General features: G+C 35.3%; 2 protein-coding genes across 3 annotated transcripts; both read left to right on the top strand.

The window, feature by feature from the left end:
* The first annotated feature begins 5,440 nt into the window (after window positions 1-5,440).
* On the top strand, window positions 5,441-10,836 carry LOC126695572 (mitotic checkpoint serine/threonine-protein kinase BUB1). Of its 2 annotated transcripts, XM_050392380.1 has the most exons (14): window positions 5,441-5,608; window positions 5,725-5,863; window positions 6,460-6,617; window positions 6,742-6,832; window positions 6,959-7,069; window positions 7,164-7,251; window positions 8,071-8,174; window positions 8,251-8,322; window positions 8,407-8,496; window positions 8,579-8,736; window positions 9,511-9,565; window positions 9,654-9,788; window positions 9,878-9,999; window positions 10,215-10,836. In XM_050392380.1, the coding sequence occupies exons 1-14, from the start codon at window positions 5,541-5,543 to the stop codon at window positions 10,399-10,401; spliced, it is 1,578 nt and encodes a 525-aa protein (XP_050248337.1). In that variant the 5' UTR covers window positions 5,441-5,540; the 3' UTR covers window positions 10,402-10,836. The 2 variants fall into 2 exon arrangements, with proteins under 2 accessions (XP_050248337.1, XP_050248338.1); XM_050392381.1 differs by lacking the exon at window positions 6,460-6,617 and having other exon boundaries at window positions 5,725-5,838.
* A 1,015-nt stretch (window positions 10,837-11,851) lies between these two features.
* LOC126695571 (ADP,ATP carrier protein 3, mitochondrial) lies at window positions 11,852-15,444 on the top strand. Its single transcript, XM_050392379.1, has 4 exons — window positions 11,852-12,019; window positions 13,511-14,003; window positions 14,192-14,563; window positions 14,912-15,444. Exons 2-4 carry the CDS (start codon window positions 13,533-13,535, stop codon window positions 15,206-15,208), a joined length of 1,140 nt encoding a protein of 379 aa, XP_050248336.1. The 5' UTR covers window positions 11,852-12,019; window positions 13,511-13,532; the 3' UTR covers window positions 15,209-15,444.
* The last annotated feature ends 6,195 nt before the right edge of the window (window positions 15,445-21,639 follow it).

Genomic DNA, 21,639 nt, shown 5'->3' with positions numbered 1-21,639 from the left:
TGCATGCTTTTTTTGATGAGCTACGTCAGGATATGGACAGACGCATGCGTGATTTTATCTCACTCCAATAATAATATTTACCTTGAATTTCTTTTAAAGACACCAAAAACCCAACAACCCTAACTATCAATTGCTGTGTGTATATAGATAAATAAATATATATATATATATATATATTTATATATAAACGCACATATACAACAGAACTTACAATCTCCATCAACTTAGCCATTAACATCATAGAGCAAATTCAAATGTCTCCACATTGTTTTAAGAAGTACAACTACATACATATCATAAACTGTTACTTGCAATAGTACGATTAACGTACAAAACAAAGGTAATAATACAAGTCTGTATTATTATTTTTATACAAATCCCATTATGGCAAACACATATGCCTAATTTTGACTTCCTCAAACCTAGTAGAGAAGATAAGCAATACTAGAAACATGGCCCAAGATACTACTAGATTTATTGTCAACTTCTTTACTTTCTCTTCAGAAATCATGCGTGCAGCCTTGGCTCTTTCAGCCTTTCTTTTTGTAACTCGCTCCCTTTCCAATGCTGTGGCTGTCAAGGCGTGTGCTTACTTCGACTCTTCATTGGCAACTTCCATTGCATGCTCCAATTGCTTGAATTTGGCGATAACAAGGTGCTGTTGCTGCACCATGCGTATAACAAATATTAGTGTCTAACCACTTGAAGAACTTGCATGCACGGTTATCGTCCTGCATAATACAACACAACACATAAATAGGAATACAAAGAATTGGTTCTTTAATGCACAACACAAATATTTTATCAATACTTGGATATGGTACTTATTGGCGACCAATAGTGATAAGTATAAAACCTCCTACTAAATGTATGAAGCTTCAGTGAAGTCCTAATGATGCAGTTATTAATGTCACAAAGATGGCCATCATAACTGGAAAGATAGTTACTCGTTTCCGATATTGGCATATCTTGGGCTTGAAAAAGAAAAATAGAGAAGAAGGTGCATATGTAAGTAATCAATATAATGCAAGAAATAAGAGAGCTAAATAACATCAACCTACTAATAAGCAATCTCACTGGTAACAAGTTGAACTACTAGTTTGCTGCTTAACTAGTAGCAATTGCCACAAGTACAAAATGATCTAGGTTGGATTCGGTAATATGTTAGCTATTCGGTAACACATCTCATCTCTAGTAGTTAGCTCTAACAAAATGCAAGACTCAAAATAGAGATGTAGAGAAGAATGGAAACTGTCTAATTTTGCGTAATACAGGTTAATACTTCTCACTGGATCAATAATGGGGATCATGTCTTCCTAACAAAGGTACCTCAACCTTAAGGCAGTGACACTAAATTTGCAGTTGTAAACCATTCACCTTTCAAGAGTATAACCTTTTACGTTTTAATTAATCACCTCATATGTATTTTGATAATCATAATCACAGTAGATCCAGAGCACGAGAGATATCAACTAGGCTGATTTCTATGTAGGTGTATATTAAAAAAAAAAAATCACAAGTTAGAGAGCCTCAACACAAAAGTCAAGACTGAACCCAAAAGCAAAAATCTTAAAGGCAAACACTCATATGCATATATGTACGGATTTTGTTAATAGGTACATTGAACAACAAAAAGTATCATGGGCAAAGGAAGAGACCTGCAGGGGCAAGGGTGTAGCAGGGTATAAGGCACAGGAAGTGAGGAAACAATCAATAACAACACATTTTGGATAACTATAGAAAAACTTCTAGAGGATGTTGTCCTTGGCATTGTAGTACTCAGAGATCAAATGCAAATTATAAGAGGATAATCAATTTGAGATGAAAGCACTACAATGCCATTTATAAGTGACCATTTATAACATTTTGAGATGAAAGCACTACAATGCCAATGATGAACATGACACTCATTACTAGTTGTAAGGCAAATCCAAACACCAATGGTGGTTCCCACCATAGAGTTTTTGTCTCTTTGCGATGTATCATGTATGGTTGAACCACCTCGGTTTCAATTTGGAAATCGGAAACCTTCTAAATTGAAAAGAGTTTGTTTGATGTCAAAAGTTATCAAGACTCAGGCTGTGAGTCATGTGATCCCTGTTCTGATGTGATATCCATTTCATTTAATTATTGAAGATGGACTCAATAACATACACACAACAACAAACAACAAAATTTATTCTAATTCACAAAGACCCATGAGTGAATTTCCTTTACCAATCCAATGTTGTTTATATTATAATTCTATAAACAACATTCTCCCAAACCAGGTCTTATTTCCCAATATGTGCAGAAACTCCAAACACTCACACTATACATAAAACAACCCCATTTATCAACAGCTTCAAAATCATCAAACCCAAAAAATGCAACTTGTACATATATGCATAAGGTGGTTTTCTTTTTTATTGCTAAGTTACATGCTGGGTCTAGAACTAACAAGCTCACTCTTCGTCCTGTTTTTATAGAGACAAAATCAGATTTTTTCCAATCTCTCAATCTACACAATGTAGGTCCGTAAATATGTAAATACATTAACCAATGGCATAAATGCACTTTTAATCCCTACATTTTGAACTTTTTCCATTTTGGTCCTTACATTTTATTTTTTCCACTTTTAGTCCCTAAACCAATTAGCGCGTCTCATTTTAGTCCTTTCCGGCATCTAACTAGCGGAAAAGGCTGACGTGGCAACTAGAGCGAATAAAAAAATAATATAAAATACCAGTCAGCATTTAATTTTTTTTAAAAATAATTTATAAATTTTAACTAAATAAAAAAATTAAAAACAGAATTAAAAACAAGAACACAAAGAACACAAAAACAAACCCAGAACCAAACACAAACTCAAATTTAAAAACACAAAAAACACAAAAAAAAAGAAGAAGAAGGAATTCAAAATCCCAGAATGGCAGAACACAGGAGCATAGACCCAAAAAAATCATACATTCTCAAACCTTCCTCTCTCTCTCTCTCTCTCTCTCTCTTCCAAAACTCTCACAAATATCTCTCAAACTTTATGGCTGGCCTCCTTCACTCATCACCACCGCCACCACCACAATCGGCAGTGGTTTTTTCTTTCCTTTCTCTGACCGACCCTCTTTTCTATATCTCTCGATTTGCTCAAACTCATACCCAAATGGCTCAAGCTCATCCTCTTTAGATTCTATCTCACAGATCGGTGTCTTTCTCTCTTAAATCGGTGTTTTTTTCTCTCAGATCAGTGGGTCTCTGTCAAATCGATGGATCTTTCTCTTTCATCTCTCTATCTCTCTGCTTAGTGGTGGAGATCACGGTTGAGGTTGAGATAGATGGTCGTGTATTCCGATGGTGGGTTTGTGGGTTGTGAGATTTTTTTATTTGGGTTTGTGGGTTGTGATTCTGATGAGTGGGTTTTCGAGTTGGAGATCTGGGTTTGTGGATTTGTGGCAGATTGGTGGGTTTGTGGGTTGTAATTTCGATGAGTGGTTGTAGATAAGTGGGTTTATGGGTTTGTGGCGAAATGGTGGGATTTAGAGGATGGTGGAGATCAGTGAGTGTTCGAGTTGGAGATCAGTGGGTTTGTGGGTTCAAATTTCTGGGTATGTAGATCTTGAACGGCACTTGATTCACAAAAATGAGATGTGGAGGTTAAAGGGCAAAACAGAGGGATTGAGCTGGGTTTGTGTTTGGTTCTGGGTTGGTTCTGGGTTTTTGGTTGAGCTGGGTTTGGGTTGAGCAATCAAGTTTTCTTACAATATTCTTTTATGATTTTTCTGTGTTCGATTTCTGGGTTTGTATGATTTTTTTTGGGTTTGTGCTCTTGTGTGTTCTGCCATTTTGAGATTTTGAATTCCTTCTTTTTTGTTTGTTTTTGTGTTATTTGTGTGTTTAAATTTGAGTTTGTGTTTGGTTCTGGGTTTGTTTTTGTGTTCTTTGTGTTCTTCTTGTTTTTAATTATGTATTTAATTTTTTTTATTTAGTTAAAATTTATAAATTATTTTTAAAAACAATTAAATGCTGATGTGGCATTTTATATTATTTTTTTATTCGCTCCGGCTGCCACGTCAGCCTTTTCCGCTAGTTAGATGCCGGAAAGGACTAAAATGAGACGCGCTAATTGGTTTAGGGACTAAAAATGAAAAAAATAAAATGTAAGGACCAAAATGGAAAAAGTTCAAAATGTAGGGACTAAAAGTGCATTTACGCCTTAACCAATCTCATTGCTAAACAAAAAACAGAGCTGATCAGTTTATCAGTTGTGGAATCTTAAGCAAAAAGAACAAAAAAAAAAAAAAAAAAAAACCAGCAGATCCACATCTCTGTTTATAGCGTTGATCATCACACGTTTCAAACAACAATTATTGAAATCCAATTCTGAAAATAGAAAGAAACAAAGAGAAAACACACACAAAAATCACAGTAATGAGAATATTGTGAAAGGTACCTGTGATTTAGAAGACGAAAGATCTACAATTCACAAACTCAAAAACCCATTTACCCATAAATTTAACAAATGGGTCAGCAAGTGAAATTGGAAGAGGCGTGAAATGAGTTTATGGGAAGAGAGGTGTTAGGCTAGGAGAGGTGTTAAATTGGAAGAGGACGAAATGGGTTTATGGAAGGAAGAGTACACGCTGGCGTCGGACTGGGGTTGTCTTCCTCATGGATTTCTCACCTGAGCTCTTCGCCGACGTCAGACCGATATAGGTCATCCTTGTGGATTTCTTTGGTAGGCGTGGACCTCTCTGAAAGCACAGGTGTTAGCTAAGGTACGATGAGGAGTGAATAGAAGAAGGGGGGAAAAAAAAAGAGTAGACGTTGTATTTATTTGCTACAGTACTTTCAGCTGAGCTACAATACCCGTATTAAAAAATATCATCCACGTTTTTTCACTTATTTGCTTCAGTATTTTCAGTTTTCAGCAAAATTAGTTCTATCTAAACAAGCCCTAGGAAGTAAAAGGGGAACAAATCATTTGTGGATAAAATAATATATTTGAAAAATAATAAATTAACCAACCAAAATCATGGACTCAATTCCCTTCACTTGTAAAAAAAAAAAAAAAACTTGAGAAATACTCATGCTCATAGAATATTACAACTAACCTACCAAAAACCATTGACCCGGTAACCTTCACTTGTTAAAAGCAAAAATGAAAATGTAAGGATATAATTTTCCTCGAACTCACTGTGTAACAATTCAAAATATTATTTTTACTTGTTTTTATATTTGTTATTCACACTTATTTAAATAATAGAAACAATTATATGATTTATTAGGAGAATCCAAATGGATTTGAGGGAAAATTTTGTCATACGGCCGGAATCAACCAGTTGTAAAATTGTTAAATTTTTACTAGAAACCAGAAATAGAAAAAAAAAAAAAAAAAAAAAAAGAGGCTTAAATTTGAATCAAATGAATTCAAAAAGTACCATTTGCCGCTTCTTTTGGTAGCAAAAAAAAAAAAAAAAAAAAAAAGAAGTTCAAACTGAAGAAACCTCTTCCGAGTTATCGCTCACGGGTTTCACAGAGAGACACACAAAGGCCAAGTCCAAGCCATGGCTGTGATCTCCAAAGACTCCCAAGACACAAACTCTGCTACTGATCCTCTCTTGTCCTGGCTCTGGTACTCTCTCTCTCTCTCTGTCTGAAGCATTCAAACAAACACATTATTGGCTATTTGTTGTTGTTGTTGTGTGTGTTTAATGGTGATGATTTTTGGTGTGGTGGATCCGATTCCAGGTCGATCAAGAAAGCACTTCAAGAAAAGGATGGTTCCGGGTTAGATCTCACAAAGCTTCTCTCCGATTGCTTCGACACTTTCAAGGACAATACCCAGTACCGAAACGACCTCAGGTTTCTCAAGATTTGCTTCCTCTACGTAATTTCCTCCTTTTTCTTTTCCCATTTCTCAATTTCTTCTATTTTGCTTTAAAAAATGTTTAATGGGTTCACTTCCCTTGTCTTTTTAACTCACATTCACTTTAGTTTCAATTGCTTTATTAGTTTTGTTTGTGTATACTGTATGGGTGGCTATTATGGGTTATTGCCTTTCATTTTCAATTGGGCTTAATGGGTTATTACTTTTAGGCTTAAATTTTTTGTGGGTTTTCTTGGTTTCTCGGTTTCATGTAACTGACCCCAAAATTTTGGGACTAAGGCTTGGTTGTTTTTGTGTTTGTTTCACAATTAAGTTGCTTTAAGTTGAACTGGGTTAGTCTATATAAGTCGTTTTGTTTTCCAATTCAATTGCTTGGGTTTTGTTTCTTTATGGTACTTTCATGGATGGTTGAGTTTTTTTTTATATAGATTAAGATTTTTGATGGGTTCGTTTGGTTTCTGTATATATTGATGTTTTGGTTGGGACTTACTTGTTTTTGGGTCATTTTGTTTCACCGTTAAAGTTGCTTATATGGTGCTTGTCTGTGTTGGTTGAAAAGTTTGATGGGCTTAATTTGGCGTTCTTGTTTTTTGTAGATGGACGTTAGTAATGATTTTGAGAGTGTTTTTAGAGAAATGGTGGAGAGTGAGATATGTATTGACCATTCTGTGCTTTATGTATGCTACGCGTCCTTTCTTGAATTGAAACAGAAGTTGCATGATGCTCACCTGGTTTATCAGTATGGAATGTTGAGGTCTCTCTCTTTCTCCCTCCCCAATTTGTTTGTCTGTTTGTTTCTCTCTCTCAGATTGGAGGTGTCTTATCCTTTTGGTGTTTCAAGTTGTGTCATAACACTAGTAATGTTACTCTGCTGCTAGGAATGCCAAACCGGTTGAGTTGTTGAAGAAAGCTCATGCCTTATTTCTTGATAGATTGTCTGAATCGGTGAATGCTTGTTCACTTCAGAAGGTATGTTCACGTGCCAAATGGTGCAGCTCTTTCTTAAGGAAAGGGTGGAGGGTTGAAGTTTTAATTAGCTGAACTTCATATCTATATGCTATGTCAAGATTCATCTTTTTTCATTTCCATTTGCAGATCGGTGAAGGTGAAACTATTAAGTTTGAGAAAAGTTACATTAATCCATGGTCTGCCTCCACCGTGAAAGATCTATTGAAGAAGCTGAATACTCAAATAATAAAATATGATGTGAGGCAGTATAGTCTTTATCTTCTGCTTAGTTTTGCATATAGTAATCTCATTAATAGTTGGTGTTGTAATTGCTTTTTGACACATGTTTCAGGGATACCATCACAGTACAAAAGCTTATACAGGAAAAGTGACCCTAACTTCTTTAAAGAAGTCATCAAGGAACAAGATTATTGAGATAGGTGATGCTCCACATTAGATTCATTTACTTTGATATATACACATCAATATATCAAACTGCCATTAAGAATTTAGTTTTACATGAATCTTTCTCTTTGTATAAAATAATTTTTCAATGTCAATCATTTGGATGAACTTTATTTGATTTAAAAAATGCAATAGTTTAGCAATAGAAATAATCACTCTAATTTATGATCGGATATCTAAGATTTTCAAACATGAGCAATAAGTTAGTTTCTAAAATTATGAGATCTGACTTTCTTGAACAGACTATAGACAAACAGAAGTGCATTCACACTTTTAAACCAGATTGAAAATTCTGGGGAAGAACTGTTATTCAATTCTGTTATCATAGAATGAAATGGAAGAGAGAAACTCTTGCCCTCTTTCTCTCTTTCTATAACGGATTTGAATGGATTGGAATATGAAGTTGTTGAGACAAGTTATTGAGGCATTCTAGAAATTCTTGCTTGTCTTACTTAATATTCAAGTTCTAGCTTTTTACCAAAAATGTGAGTAAACCCCTGAAGTTGTGTCTCATATAAATAATTGCTTGCCACCATTAATTTATTGTTGTCAAATAAATTAGTACCATTCTGGAGCAACATATGTGCATATCCATTTTTGTCAGTTCTGTTTTCTGGCCATTTCTCTTGAAGGATATCACTTTCTTAGGTTTTTATGCTTAGGGAGGAAGAAAACACATCTCTGAGTTACCATTTTATGATTTCTGAATTTTAAATAAAGGCAAGAGTTAGATACTAGGACTCTAGGAGCCCAAACTTGTTTACCCTTGATTGTGTGCATTGTGATACTCAAAGGTGGAAAGAAGTACCAGATCAAGGGTTGTGCTGGTCAAGGTGGTTTTGCTCAAGTATATAAAGCATATGTCAACAGTAATCCAGATGAAGTTGTTGCACTAAAGGTAATTGCTATCTTAGTATTCTCCTTCTTGACCAGATTTCTTGTTGGATTATATCAGTCTTTGAAATTTCTGGCAGATACAAAAGCCTGCTTTCCCTTGGGAGTTCTACATGTATCGTCAACTAGATCAGCGCATCTCAGAGAAGGAAGTATGCCTTTTTCTAGTGTTCCAATGTTTAATGTCAGTTTCTGGTTTTAGTTATTCACTTATTCTTTATATCTCATGTAATCAGAGATCAAGCTTTGGCATTGCTCACAGAATGCATCTATACTCAGACTATAGCATACTTGTCTTTGACTATCTAGCCCAGGGAACTCTTCAGGTTGGTTTATCATATTTTTTATAATCTATGTTATTGGTTTTAGTCCTCTGTAATACTCAGGCTACAAATCAACCTTGGGCAGGATGCCATAAACTCCTATCTGGTCTCTGGCAAGTCCATGGAAGAGGAGTTATGCATTTACTACACAATAGAGATGCTCTATATGCTAGAAACTTTGCATGGTGCTGGCATCATTCATGGTGATTTCAAGCCTGATAATCTGCTTATTCGTTATTCTAGGTAACAAACTTTTTCATTGTGGGTCATTAGACTCATTACTGTGTCACCTCTTAAAGGAACTTTCATGAAACAACAGAGTGCAATTTGTACGTGTTAATGACAGCTTTTGGTTCAATCTCTTATATATCATCAGAATGTTAAATTTCTATTTTGGTCCTCCATTTTGCTGTTTTTTCTTTTAAATTCTGATTCCTGGCTTATTTGTATGTGGTTGTTTGTAAAAAGCTTCCATTTTTGATGTATGGGAGAAAATTCATCTCTCAAAAATAGCGATTGCAATATTTAGATATTGTTGCAGCATCAGATTGTTAGACACTTCCTAACATACTAAAGACACTGTTTTCCAAAATTATCAATTGCTGGACAAAGTTGCTATACACTCTTTATGCACATTCACTGCATCACATAAGAACTGTAATATAGGCAAGTCATACATTATCTCAAAAATTGGTTTGTGTTTGATAAAGTCTAGCCCCCGATTTAACAGCATCCCTTTTTGTCTTGGCATCTTTGTTGGATTTTTACCTTCTAACTTGTATAATACTAATGTTCTTGCCATGGATTCTCACACTGCATAACTTATATCTATCCACAATAAATGCAGAAGAATATTTTTGTATGTCAAACCTTTTTTCCATGTTTCACAATGCTGCCAAAAGATAACCTATATTTCTCTAATGCATATTTTCTCATGATCAGACACTAATGTCATTATACTATCTGCAATTTGCAGATAATGTCTTTTTGAATTTAATTACCTGACTGTTTTGGCAGGGGTGACCTTCTAGAAGATGGGTTTCATGACCGAACTGGTTCTTGGCAAGATCAGGTAATTTCTGTTTGTAACTTTGTATCAAAGCCTAAATTTTATTTTATTTTTTGAGTTGTTTATAATTAATTAGAATTCTATTTTCCAGGGTCTTTGCCTTGTTGACTGGGGGCGGGGTATAGACCAACATCTCTTTCCTGACAATACAGAGTTTATGGGAGATTGCCGGACTTCTGGCTTTCGCTGTATTGAAATGCTGGAGAATAAGCCATGGACATATCAGGCCAGTCTCCACTTACATAATATATCAAATGCAGTTGCTAGCACTAATGACTAACTTCATATTAGACCTTTTCTTTTATTTGCCTCCAGGTAGACACATATGGCCTTTGTGCTGTTGTCCATTTGATGCTGCACAATTCTTATATGAAGATTGAAAAGAAAGCATCATCTGATGGTGGATACATTTATCTACCCAAATCACCTTTTAAACGGTATTCGCTTATATCTGCATAGTCCTAGGCATCTGTTGATATTACTGAGCACTGTTCTCTTGGTTGATGGAAGAGGATGCAATAGTTAATTTTTCTTAAATTTTTAGTAAATGTCAATTCAGAATTTGAGATATATAGGACTGTAAAAAGAACATCTTTATGAAATCTCTCTTATATTTAACTCACTTTCATACTTTTTGTTTAATTGGCTTCAGATATTGGATTGACCTCTGGAAGGATTTCTTTACCAAGCTGCTTAACATGAGCCCTGGCATTGATCACATAAAGTTGTTGCAGAATTTGAGGGAATCATTCCAGGATTACATGTGCTCTCAACCTCAGCTAATAAAGAAACTAAAGGAGTTACTGGTGAAGCAAAGGGCTTCCTTGTGTTCTGCTTAGTGTCTTTGGTCATTTCCACCAAATCTTAATTCTTAAATTCATGGAATTGTCAAATTTATGCACAGTGCAACAAAAGCAAAATTAGGTGAAACTCTAGGTTAATTTTACCTAGAAATACATACACATCCTTGAACTCCATATTAAGATTTCTGAGAATGTAAAATTACTCTTCCGCACCCCCCTCCTCCCTTCCTTCCTGAAGTCAGTTGAGTTCATGAGAGGATTTGTCTGATGGAGCACTTGCAAGTGTGAAGCTTTCTGTCTTCAGAAGAATAGTTTAAGCTTGTAAAGAATGTAGTGAGTTGGTATGCTTGTATATTTTAGCAAATTAGTACTGTTGATTTCTGTGTATCATATTCAAATCTGTACTCTTAGTGGCCTCTTGTTTTAGTTCATTGATTTTCATTACTATTTCAGCATTCTTTTTTCGTGTTACCGTTTCATACCCTTTCACTTTGTTTCTATTATGGTCCACTCATACTCTAATATGATGTAAAGCTGAAACCCAAAATATTTGTTACTTGCAATTCTTTCTTCCAATTCAGGTGCTTGGGCTGCTGAGCAGACGTGTTTCGTGTTCTAATGTATAACTACTCAGCATCTCAAAAAGTCTCAACATCCATGGACTTGGCAAGAACTAAAGATGTATTAACCACCTTTTTTAACATACCACCATGCTGTATAGTCTGGACATGAGGCTTTGTTCTGGCACTTTTCAACCTAAAGTATCTCTTCTCCAAACCTTGATTATTGAAAGCCCATTGGAATATCCACTCCTTGCCCTGCCTTGGAAGAATTATAAGTTTCAGGTCATGGAGACTGGAGTTAGAGAAATTCTACTTCAGTATTGTACATTATTTGCTAATTGTACAATGTTTGCATCATGTGTGTGTATAACCTACTTACTTTTGATTTACTTTATTATCAAATTATTCAAATATTAACAAGAGACTTGTAGCTTAATAAGCAGTAAAGCAGTTCATGATATTTTCAACGGAAACGTTCATGATTCAAATCCTCGGCTATTAAACTAAGAGAGAGAGAGAGAGAGAGAGAGAGAGAGAGAGAGTTCAACCACCTAGATATTTAGATGTATGGATATAAATTGTTGGATTAGATTAGCACGACAAAATGATCATAGTGTGTACCGAAAGCATTAGCAGCCCTTAAATTCATGGTCAACAAACTTGGATGGTTCTCTTTCTTGTCTAGTCACTACCATATAATCGGAAACAAAATATTACTATTATTATAACGGATAAGATCAAATTGCAATAAGGAAATTACCAAAAGATTATAGGTGGAGATCGGGCCATTGGGCTACGTAGACCAAGCCCACACTCTCACTTTCCCTAATACTCACGAGTCACGAGTCAACTCACTCACTCACTCACCCACTCCCTCCCACTGACTCATTCACTTCAGTGGCACAAGCGTGATTTAAGCAGGATATGAAGGTGAAAAGCGTAATTGAAAGAGAAACCCTAAATGGCTGCATAGAAGTTTCCCATTTATATATTGGGAGCCACCTCCTTGGTCATCGTCTTCCCCTGACATTCAGGACGTAGCGTTCACTCTCTCTCTAAACCGTTTCTCTCTACTTCGGCGACCTTCTCAGGTTAGGGTTTTTCTTCTTCGATCTCATAGTCTCAGATGTTTGAGAATCGAAAACGAAACGTTTCGAGCTTGCTAAATTGTGAATTTGATTGTTTTGTGGTGATCTTTCTTTTCCTAGAGGAAATGAATCCGGTCCGAAATGATGTGGTTTGTCATTTCTTGTTTTTTGTTGTTTTTGTGGGGGTGATCTTTGCGATTTTGCTTTCATATATATATATATATATATATATAAAATCCGTGTTTGGTTGCTGAGAAAATTGAGTAAAATGATAGAAATGAGAGTTCACTATGTTGTGTTTGTACGGGGATCATTGTGATTTTGCACTCATTTTCTTTTTACGTTGTTTGGTTGCTGAGAAAGTTGAGAGAGAGTAAGGTGAAGAGCATTTCAAGCTAATTTAGTTTTGTACATTTTTGGTTTGTATGATGATAAGTGGAGATCTTTGAAGTTGGTTTCAGTTTTGGGTTTTTTATCTGATTGTTTTATAGATCAGTCTAAGATCTGAACACTTATTGTTTAGCCTATGTTGAGGAAAAGAAAGAAAATGAAATCTGGGTCTTAATGTTTAGTATCCATTGCAATTAATTGCGGTACTTGAATCAGCCTCAGTTTTGTGGAACCTAGTGGTTTGTTATGCTCAATTGTGTGGAATTCTGTCTTTAAATATATTCTTTTTATTTCCACATCTTTTGTGCAACCAATTGGAACCAATAATAGTGTACACTCTAATGGGTGGGGCATTGTTCATAGTAATGGGATGATACTTTTTGTTTGTAATGAAATGGTGAAATGATCATGTGCTGGTAAAATGAGCTTTTATTATTATTGTTAGTTTGAATAAAGCTGGTCTTTTAAAGCAGTGTTATGAAGGTGAAAACCCTGTATGAAGTCTTACAAGATTATTTAGCTGTCATTCTGTCATTTCAGCATTTCATTTTTAAACAAAACGAAGACGTTCATCCAATTAAATTCAGAAGTGCCCTTTGTGGACCTTTGGAATTTTAATTCAAGTCATGGTACAGTTGCAAAATATCTTAATGTTCACTCTGTTATCTGTTTTTAATACGTGGTGGTGCGCCTGATTATGGTTTATGCTTGATTTGTTTCCATGCTCTACATATGACTAGCATAATATAACAGCATTTCTTTAATGACGTTTGTAATAGAATTGCCCGTGAAACAAATGGCTATTCCTTTCATAGTGTGATTTACAAAAGCCTATCCAACACTGAAAAATACAATAAGAATTTATCCATATTGCAGTGAAGGGTAAAAAAAAGGGGGGGGGGGGAAGGAGGGGTAAGGTGATTTTCTGTTTCGGGCTGTTGTATGGAAAAATTCTTTTTGTCACTTATGGTTGGAAGTTGCAAATTTTATGTTTTTTGCAATTGTGTGTATATGGTAACTGAAGATCCGATAGTGTTTAGAAACTGATGTTGATTACCCTTGCACATTTTTGTGTGTGTATGATATAATGTTATTCCTTTGCAGGTCACCGTCTTGAGTCACAAACATGGCGGATGGATCACAACATCTGTCGGTATTTCAGAAGATACACGGGCAGTCTTACCTTGTTTCTAGGCTTTCCCCCAATATGCCCCCCATGAATTATAGTGCAAGTAGTGCTTATGTCAATGGGGGTTTGCTGAGTTCCCTGCAGCCGGCATCCCAGGCTACCGGCTTGGCACAATTTTCACCTCTGTCTCCTGTGTTTGTACAAGCTCCATCCGAGAAAGGTGTTAAGGGTTTTCTTGTGGATTTTCTCATGGGAGGAGTTTCTGCTGCTGTTTCCAAGACAGCAGCCGCTCCAATTGAACGTGTTAAGCTCCTAATTCAAAATCAGGATGAGATGATCAAGGCTGGTCGATTGAGTGAACCATACAAGGGAATTGGTGACTGCTTTGGGCGAACTGTTAGGGAAGAAGGTGTCCTTGCTCTTTGGAGAGGAAACACTGCTAATGTTATTAGATACTTCCCCACCCAGGTCAATTTCCTCTCTCTTGTTGTTTGCTGGTCTTCTACCGTTTCTGTCTTTTCTTTGTTTCTTATTGGTGGAACTTTTTTTGTAGTGTAATTTTTAAGGGAAGTGTAGATCATAACTTTAACTATTACTCTTTGGTTTTTCTTTTTTGCGCTTTACTGGTAATGCTTGTATTCCTTCATGTATACCAGGCCTTGAACTTTGCTTTCAAGGACTACTTCAAGAGCCTTTTCAACTTCAAGAAAGACAAAGATGGGTACTGGAAGTGGTTTGCTGGTAACTTGGCATCAGGTGGTGCTGCTGGTGCTTCATCTCTTCTATTTGTCTATTCCCTAGACTTTGCCCGAACACGTTTGGCTAACGATGCAAAGGCTGCAAAAAAGGGTGGTGAGAGGCAGTTTAATGGTTTGGTCGATGTTTACAAGAAAACCATCAAATCTGATGGTGTTGCTGGGCTTTATCGTGGATTCAACATCTCATGTGTTGGAATCATAGTTTACCGTGGTCTCTATTTTGGAATGTATGATTCTCTGAAGCCTGTGGTTCTTGTTGGTGGGTTGCAGGTATGTGACAATCTCCAGTTGCAGTCTGTTTCATTTGTGTTTTTTGGGTTTGTTGATAAGCATCCCTTTCATTTCTCTGGATGAATTTTGTGTTTCATCATTATGTTTTTATCACTGGAATGGGATCATTCAGCCAGTCTGCCTTGCCTCGAAATCTGCCCTAATTAGGTTTACTTCAGAGACTGCAATTTGTCCAACTTTGGATTTGTGAATTAATGCCCAGCTCCCAATTATTTTTGTTCCGTGCATGGAATGTTGGCCAAAGTTGTACTGCAATGCTTTAAATGATGTTTATAAAGTTTCCTAGGCATGTTTTATCTTCACTTTTCTCTTGTTTGGTGTTTACAGGATAGTTTTCTTGCTAGTTTCTTGCTGGGATGGGGAATCACAATAGGTGCCGGACTGGCTTCTTATCCCATTGATACAGTACGTAGAAGGATGATGATGACCTCTGGAGAAGCTGTCAAATATAAGAGCTCTTTGGATGCATTTAATCAAATTCTCCAGAAAGAGGGTGCTAAATCACTCTTCAAGGGTGCTGGTGCAAACATTTTGCGTGCCGTTGCAGGTGCTGGTGTGCTTGCAGGTTACGACAAGTTGCAGCTCATAGTGCTCGGCAAGAAATATGGATCTGGTGGTGGTTAATATGGCACAAGTTATGGTGATGAAGATGATGATGATGAGTGTGTGCCTTCTTCAAGAGTTGAATAATTTTGGTGAACAATAGTGCCAGTATTTAGGGATTTGATATTAGAAATTATAGTTCTGAAAAACATTACTTGAATTTTGAATGTTTGTTATCTGTGCTTGAGCACCTCCAATGTGTAGTTTCTGTTTCTTTTGATGGAGAATAATTAGTATCCGTTCGGATACAGCTGCCAGATTTGGCGTTTTGGCTTTTTTTTTTTTTTTTTTTTTTTGGGGGTCGAGGAAGAGCGTTTCATGTGATTATGCACTGTAGGTCCTGTGTAGTGTTCACAACACTCACAAGTACTTAATTAAGAAAAAAAAACTTTAAAACTGAATATTTTTTACGAATTTAAAAATTATTTTACTACAGTGTTTTTCAGTTTTTAGTAAAATAAGCAGTATTCAAATATAGTATTGCCCAAAACCATATGCTTTGTTGGAGTTGTAGAGAGAGATATATATATATATATATATATATATATATATATTTTTAAGCTACTTATGTGGTTTTGGATCTCATTCTAGGAGATGATGGAGGGCTGGGACTGCTAATATTGATGGATCCCGTGGACTGTGAAGGACTTGAGTTCGGTTGTGTTATCTTAAATACCTAGGACTCATTTGGTAATGTTATTCTAGTAATGATGTTTAAGTATTGTGGAAATATGTTTGGGTGAAAAAGTATTGTGAAAGTACATGTGTTTAAACAACAAAAATTGTTGTTTAAATAATACAACCAAACCGGCCCCTAATGATTGTCCATCCCATGTAATTACAACATGATTATGAATATGAGTTAGTTCTTAGGAGTAATTTACTAGATTACTACACCTGGTGCTGGAAACAGCAAGCTAGATTTTTGTACGGTGGTTTTTAATGTTTACGAAGTTTTGTTAGAGCACTTATTACATGGGGCTCTCCAAATCATCTTTTAAAGTTAAATTCGCATGGGCTGGAGTTTGCAATTACCAAAAAGTCCCTACACCTAGTTCCAAATTGGCAAAAATGACACTGCTTGGAAAGATTTCATGGTAAACAATATTGTGTCAAGCGAGTGTTTCCAAAGAAGGCAAAGAGTGGGTTCTAACTTCTAAGTAAAATTCAAAATTATTATCAAGAGTGGACGTTATTGGGAATGACTAAATTTTCCCGAGAGTTATAAATTGAAATTCTCTAAAAAAGAAGAAGAAGACAAATATGATTTAAATTCTCTTTCTTCTAATTAAGCATTGTAGCTATTTTTTGATAGTCGAAATATTGTAGCTTTTGTACCTACTTTTCACTATTTATTTTATCTCCTTCCCCTCATTTATTAAAAAAAAAAAAAATGTTAATAGTGTTATATACTTATATTATGGTAATGTATATAAATGGAGCAGTAACTCTAATTTTACTTCTCTATTAACTGCCAAATGTGATGCTTGGAAGGGTGCTTAGACTTTGCTTTGATCATGACCTTAAAATCATACTCCTATAGTAGACTAATAAGGAGAGTTTGGAAGAGTGCTTTGACTTTCCCAATTTAATCAGAAACTAAAATAGTACTATATTATGTGAAGGGCAAAGAACAACAGCGTGGACTTTCTCTTTAAAGCACTTTCCTTTCCAGGGCAAGTAAAGTCTCTCTCTCTCTCTCTCTTGCACTCTTCAACACAAAAAAAAAAGAAAAAAAGAAAAAGAAAAAGAAAATCTGGGCTACTTGGTATATGTTGATTCAATAACATTTTGAATCTCTAATCTCTTTTATTTTTTCTCTGAGCAAAGAATGCCAGACAATTTACCTAAAGTCTCCAAATCATTGTTGACCGAAGAAGAAGAATCCATGTGGGAAACTCTACCTCCTGAAATCCTAACCCTTGTTCTCATACGCCTACCTATCAAATCCATCCAAACTTGCACCTACGTCTCCACAAAATGGATATCCCTTATCCGAGACCCTAACTTCATTTCCTCTCATCTCAACCACTCCAACACCCACACCCATCCCATCCCCCTCTTCAAGTTCTGCTCTCAGAGCTTCTTGAAAGCAAACTACAGCCTCAGAAGAAGGGACACCCATGAAAAAGAAGCATTCACGTTGGATTGGGACAACCAAGAAGTACACACTAGGTTTTCCTTGCTGATGATTTATTACTCAAATATGCTGACCAATTCATTCTCTGGAACCCTTATCTTAGAATGTCAGTCTACGCTCCTACACCCATTGTCCGCTTCCGCACAGGGTGTGATGGGCCTGTTGGTTTTGGATTTGATGACAAAACCAACGACTATAAGGTGGTGAGGCTTGTCACCCATGAGAATGCAGCCCAATATGGAGAGTCTAGACATGAGGTGGAGGTTTACTCATGGTGAATGGAGAATGCTTACTACTGCTGCTATGGCTCCCCATTGGTGCTGTGCATGGTTGTGACCCGCTGGCAACTTTTGTCAATGGCGCTTTGCATTGGGTTGCTTTTAGGAAAACTAATAACAATAAATTTCTTTGTTTTGTTATGGTGTTTGATTTGAGGGAAGAGGTGTTTCACGAGATAGGACTGCCTAAAGTTAATTTCAGATAGTAATATAGATGGGAATCGGGTTTTTGTGTGTTTATTTCGGCATATCAGAATTCCCTTGCCATGTTTTATGAGGGGTTTCCGAATCCCACTCTCAATATATGGGTGATGAAAAACTATGCAGACGCGTCTTCCTGGACCAAATTCGTAATTTCGGCTTATCAAGGTCCCATAGACTACAATCCAAGGGTTAGAGGTTTTAGGAAGAATGGTGAGGTTATATTGGAAATGAATGTAGGACAATTCGTCTCGCAAGACCTCAACACCAAAGAGAGTAAAGATCTTGGGATTAATGGAGATGGTTATCCTTTTGTTGGTTCTTATGTTAAGAGTCTAGTTTTGCTTGACAAACCCAGCCGCGCGTGCAATTTCTTACTAAGGAAAATGAAAGTGGAACACCAACAGGCAAGATGCATGGTATTTTCATGCTTTTTCATTTTCTTCTTCATTTATACTTGACATTAATTATGAGTTAGATATGAATATAAATTCTTATTCTGATTGATTACCTTAATTGAGTGGCTTTATATTTAGAATAGATAGCTTATCAATGTCATGGTCGTTGTCGGTTATATTCAATGTGCATGGCATCAATAGATTTATAGATGTACTCATATTCTAGATTAGTCAGCAAAATAAAAGATTTTAAATTTTTTTTGATGGTGTTTACTGTTTGGGTTGTAGTTGTCATAACGTTAAATGTATGTTCCATGAACTATATTGTATTGCCTCTTTGTGGTTACGGAAAATTATTGGATATTCCGGGAGTATTATAAATGCGTATTTTCCATTCTCACATGAATTGTGGATTTTACCATAAATTTAATTAGTAGGATCCACAGTTATGTGAGAAGGGGGAATACGCATTTATGATAATCCGGAATATCCAATAATTACCCTGTGGTTACACCATATTATTTATGGATGATTTGTAGTTTGGTTTTAGTGTGTTTATAGAACCCCACCTTCCCCTCTTCCCCCCACTATCTATTTGAAAAAAAAAAAATTAAGCACTTAATTGTATTTGCCATGCTTCATGCTTGCATTGGGGTGAAGATGCTTGCCAATGCTGTGTGTGCGCGTGTGCACGTCTTGTCTTTACAACATTTGGTTACTAATATTTATATAAATTTGTATAAGCACTGAATGTGAGTTATAATTCTTCTTCTGTGCAATCATACAAGATGTTTTCCACCCATTGTAGCTCACTAAGGAATATATTCCCTTATTTGGAAGGGAAAATTCTGGAAATTCATTGGTAGTTAGCATCTTTCTAGTCTTTTATTTTTTGTAATTGAAAGCATGTTGATGGAAAAATCAATCCTTGGTTCAAAGAGTGATTTGTGACTGTAGCAACGAGATCTATGATAATTATCAAAAGAAATCAAAGCGATCTATAATAATTTGTGATTGTTTCTTAGGAAGAGATAGTGGTTCAGTTTGTGGTTTTTGGATATATTTTCTTGTTATGGAAGATGCTAGTTTCCTTCACTGTTTTCCCATTTGGGAGGTTGCTTCTCTACTATATGACTTTATTAGTTTGGAGGCAGCAATAGGTTGTAGGCATGAGAAGCCTTTCCTTATAGACATCCTTCTCATCCCACGCCAACTCGGTGCAGGTGGGCTTAATCCAAAATCCTAACACAACTACCAAAAAAAATCTACCAAGAAGCGAAGCTGACAACTTTTTTTATGCAAGTCATTTTGCTGCAAATTATTTCTTTTTATAATGTACTAATTTTCTTAGGTTTTTTTTTTTTGTTTTTTTTGGGAGAAGATTTCTTAGTTTGTTCTTTACGTCAAAGTTATCTTTTTTAAGGGAAGGGTTAAATATTTCTCTTGAGCAATTTAAGAAAGAGGACATTTGTGTTATGAATGAAAAGAGTGCACCTATGACCAATTATTGTTGAGCAGGGATGGTAGCCTGCACACAAGACAAATTAAACACTAGGGATGTACTTTTTGATAAATGTTGGTTGATTGTATATTTCATTACAGTTCCATGATTCAGAGTATCATTTCCTCTTTGATCCATTTGAATTGACTAACCGCTAGGGACGCATTTATGAGAGTATGTTGAGAGATGAAACAAAGCTTGAAACTTTGTACTCATCATGGTGAACATAAAGTATATTTGATTTTTAATTAATTTCATTACTACTTATAAAAAACAAACCCCCCTTGACTTATAATTGTATTTTGTATTTGTCTGGTTGGCTTTGTCTTGTCTTTGAGTTGTTTTGTTTTGGTTGTAAAGAACCCTAGATGTCATATTGGGTGTGTCCTTTGTTGTATTCTGAATTGTGCAATATTTCTATTCTCTTATTTTCTTTTGGAGCTTGGTGTCTTCTCTTTACAATTGCCCTTGGTTTAGTAGCAAGATATCTTCTTATTATATGATTGCTGGCATGAGAACCTACTTAGATCATTTACCCTAGCCCCCATTCCCTTTGGTGCACATGTTCACACGGTAAATGCTTGGAGTATGTCTTAATTTGTATATTTCGAAAAACTAGAAATCTCTGTGTAGGGATTTTATTTTTTAGTAGTTATTAAATTGATTAATACTACTTTATCTTTTTATGGTATTAGATCATAAACACGAATGTACTTACAGTTTTTAAATTCTTGCAGGAACTTGTGTGATTATGGTTTCTAATGAGTTGTACATATGTAATAGACTTCAGCTCCGTGAAAGAAAGATTCTAAAAAGTTTTTTTTTTACGATATTTAAGATATGTTTGGTAATTGTTTTTTCCTCTTATTTTCTATTTTCAAAAACAATTTTTTATTTTGGAGACTAAAAAACTTGTTTAGCAACCTAAAATGGACAGAAAATAAAAACTGTTCTCAAAACTCAATTTGTGAAGGAAACTAAAAACATGCAAAATATTGTTTTTAGTTTCTAATTTTCAAAAGTCAATGAAAACATGCATTTAATTTAATGAATTTGTCTCATTTAATGAGTTAGCATTAGAGTTCAAATCATAGTAACAACATATTTTAGTATTTTCTGTTTTTTTCTTCAAAAAACTATCATTTTAATTTCAACTCACCAAACATGTTTTTGATTTCAAAAATACAAGAAAATTGTTTTTTCTTTATATTTCCAAAAACAAATTTTTGAAACAAAAATTGTTACCAAACATAACCTTAGTTTCTTAGTATTTTCATTAGTTTGTCATGTCAATATGGATTGTAGTTGTTATAAACTTATAACATTAAGGAGTTTATTTTGTTACATTTGGGATACACCACTCTTATGTTATTGTTTATTGATGATTCGCAGTTAAGTTTCAATATGTTTACAAAAATTATTGTGTGTGAACTAGATAACAATTATATGTATCTAATGTGTTGTAAAGGTATCTATGGAATATTCCAAAACTTGCAATTAAGTGGGAATGAATCGAATTGGTAGGAGGAAACACTTACTCTTTCCTATTCACTCAAAACATCAAACTTTCATTCCTCTCAAAATTCGGATGAATCGGAAGGAATAAAATTAAGTTTAATGAAATTTTTACTAGAACTCCCATAAAAACGGTATAAATTTAGACATTTATCTTAAAATAGGGATATAATAGTAATGTTGTTAAAAAATAATTTCGCGTGCATTTTCATTCATGGACTAGGTAACATTATTTGGATGATTTGCCACAATATAAGTAAATTATGCCCATTACTATACATTCAAGTTCTTAAGACTCGAAGTTATGGTAGCCGAAATGGTCAAGGAGGTGTGTGTGTGTGTGAGAGGAACCATCCGTGTGTGTTAAGGCTTAAGACTGTACAGGTATAATCCTATATTTTTAGAGGTGGACAATGGGA

The sequence above is a fragment of the Quercus robur genome, chromosome 8, assembly GCF_932294415.1.
Source record: "Quercus robur chromosome 8, dhQueRobu3.1, whole genome shotgun sequence".
NCBI classification, from domain to species: Eukaryota; Viridiplantae; Streptophyta; class Magnoliopsida; order Fagales; family Fagaceae; genus Quercus; species Quercus robur.
Note: the sequence above shows the minus strand (reverse complement) of the source record. Positions and strands in the feature narration are given on the sequence as shown.

Excerpts from the sequence above, each read along its gene's own strand:
- LOC126695572 (XM_050392380.1), top strand. The coding sequence starts at position 5,541 with ATGGCTGTGATCTCCAAAGACTCCCAAGACACAAACTCTGCTACTGAT. Across the intron at positions 6,833-6,958 it reads ATGCTTGTTCACTTCAGAAG|ATCGGTGAAGGTGAAACTAT; the intron begins GTATGTTCACGT and ends TTCCATTTGCAG. Across the intron at positions 7,252-8,070 it reads GAACAAGATTATTGAGATAG|GTGGAAAGAAGTACCAGATC; the intron begins GTGATGCTCCAC and ends TGATACTCAAAG.
- LOC126695571 (XM_050392379.1), top strand. The coding sequence starts at position 13,533 with ATGGCGGATGGATCACAACATCTGTCGGTATTTCAGAAGATACACGGG. Across the intron at positions 14,004-14,191 it reads TTAGATACTTCCCCACCCAG|GCCTTGAACTTTGCTTTCAA; the intron begins GTCAATTTCCTC and ends CATGTATACCAG. Across the intron at positions 14,564-14,911 it reads TTCTTGTTGGTGGGTTGCAG|GATAGTTTTCTTGCTAGTTT; the intron begins GTATGTGACAAT and ends TGGTGTTTACAG.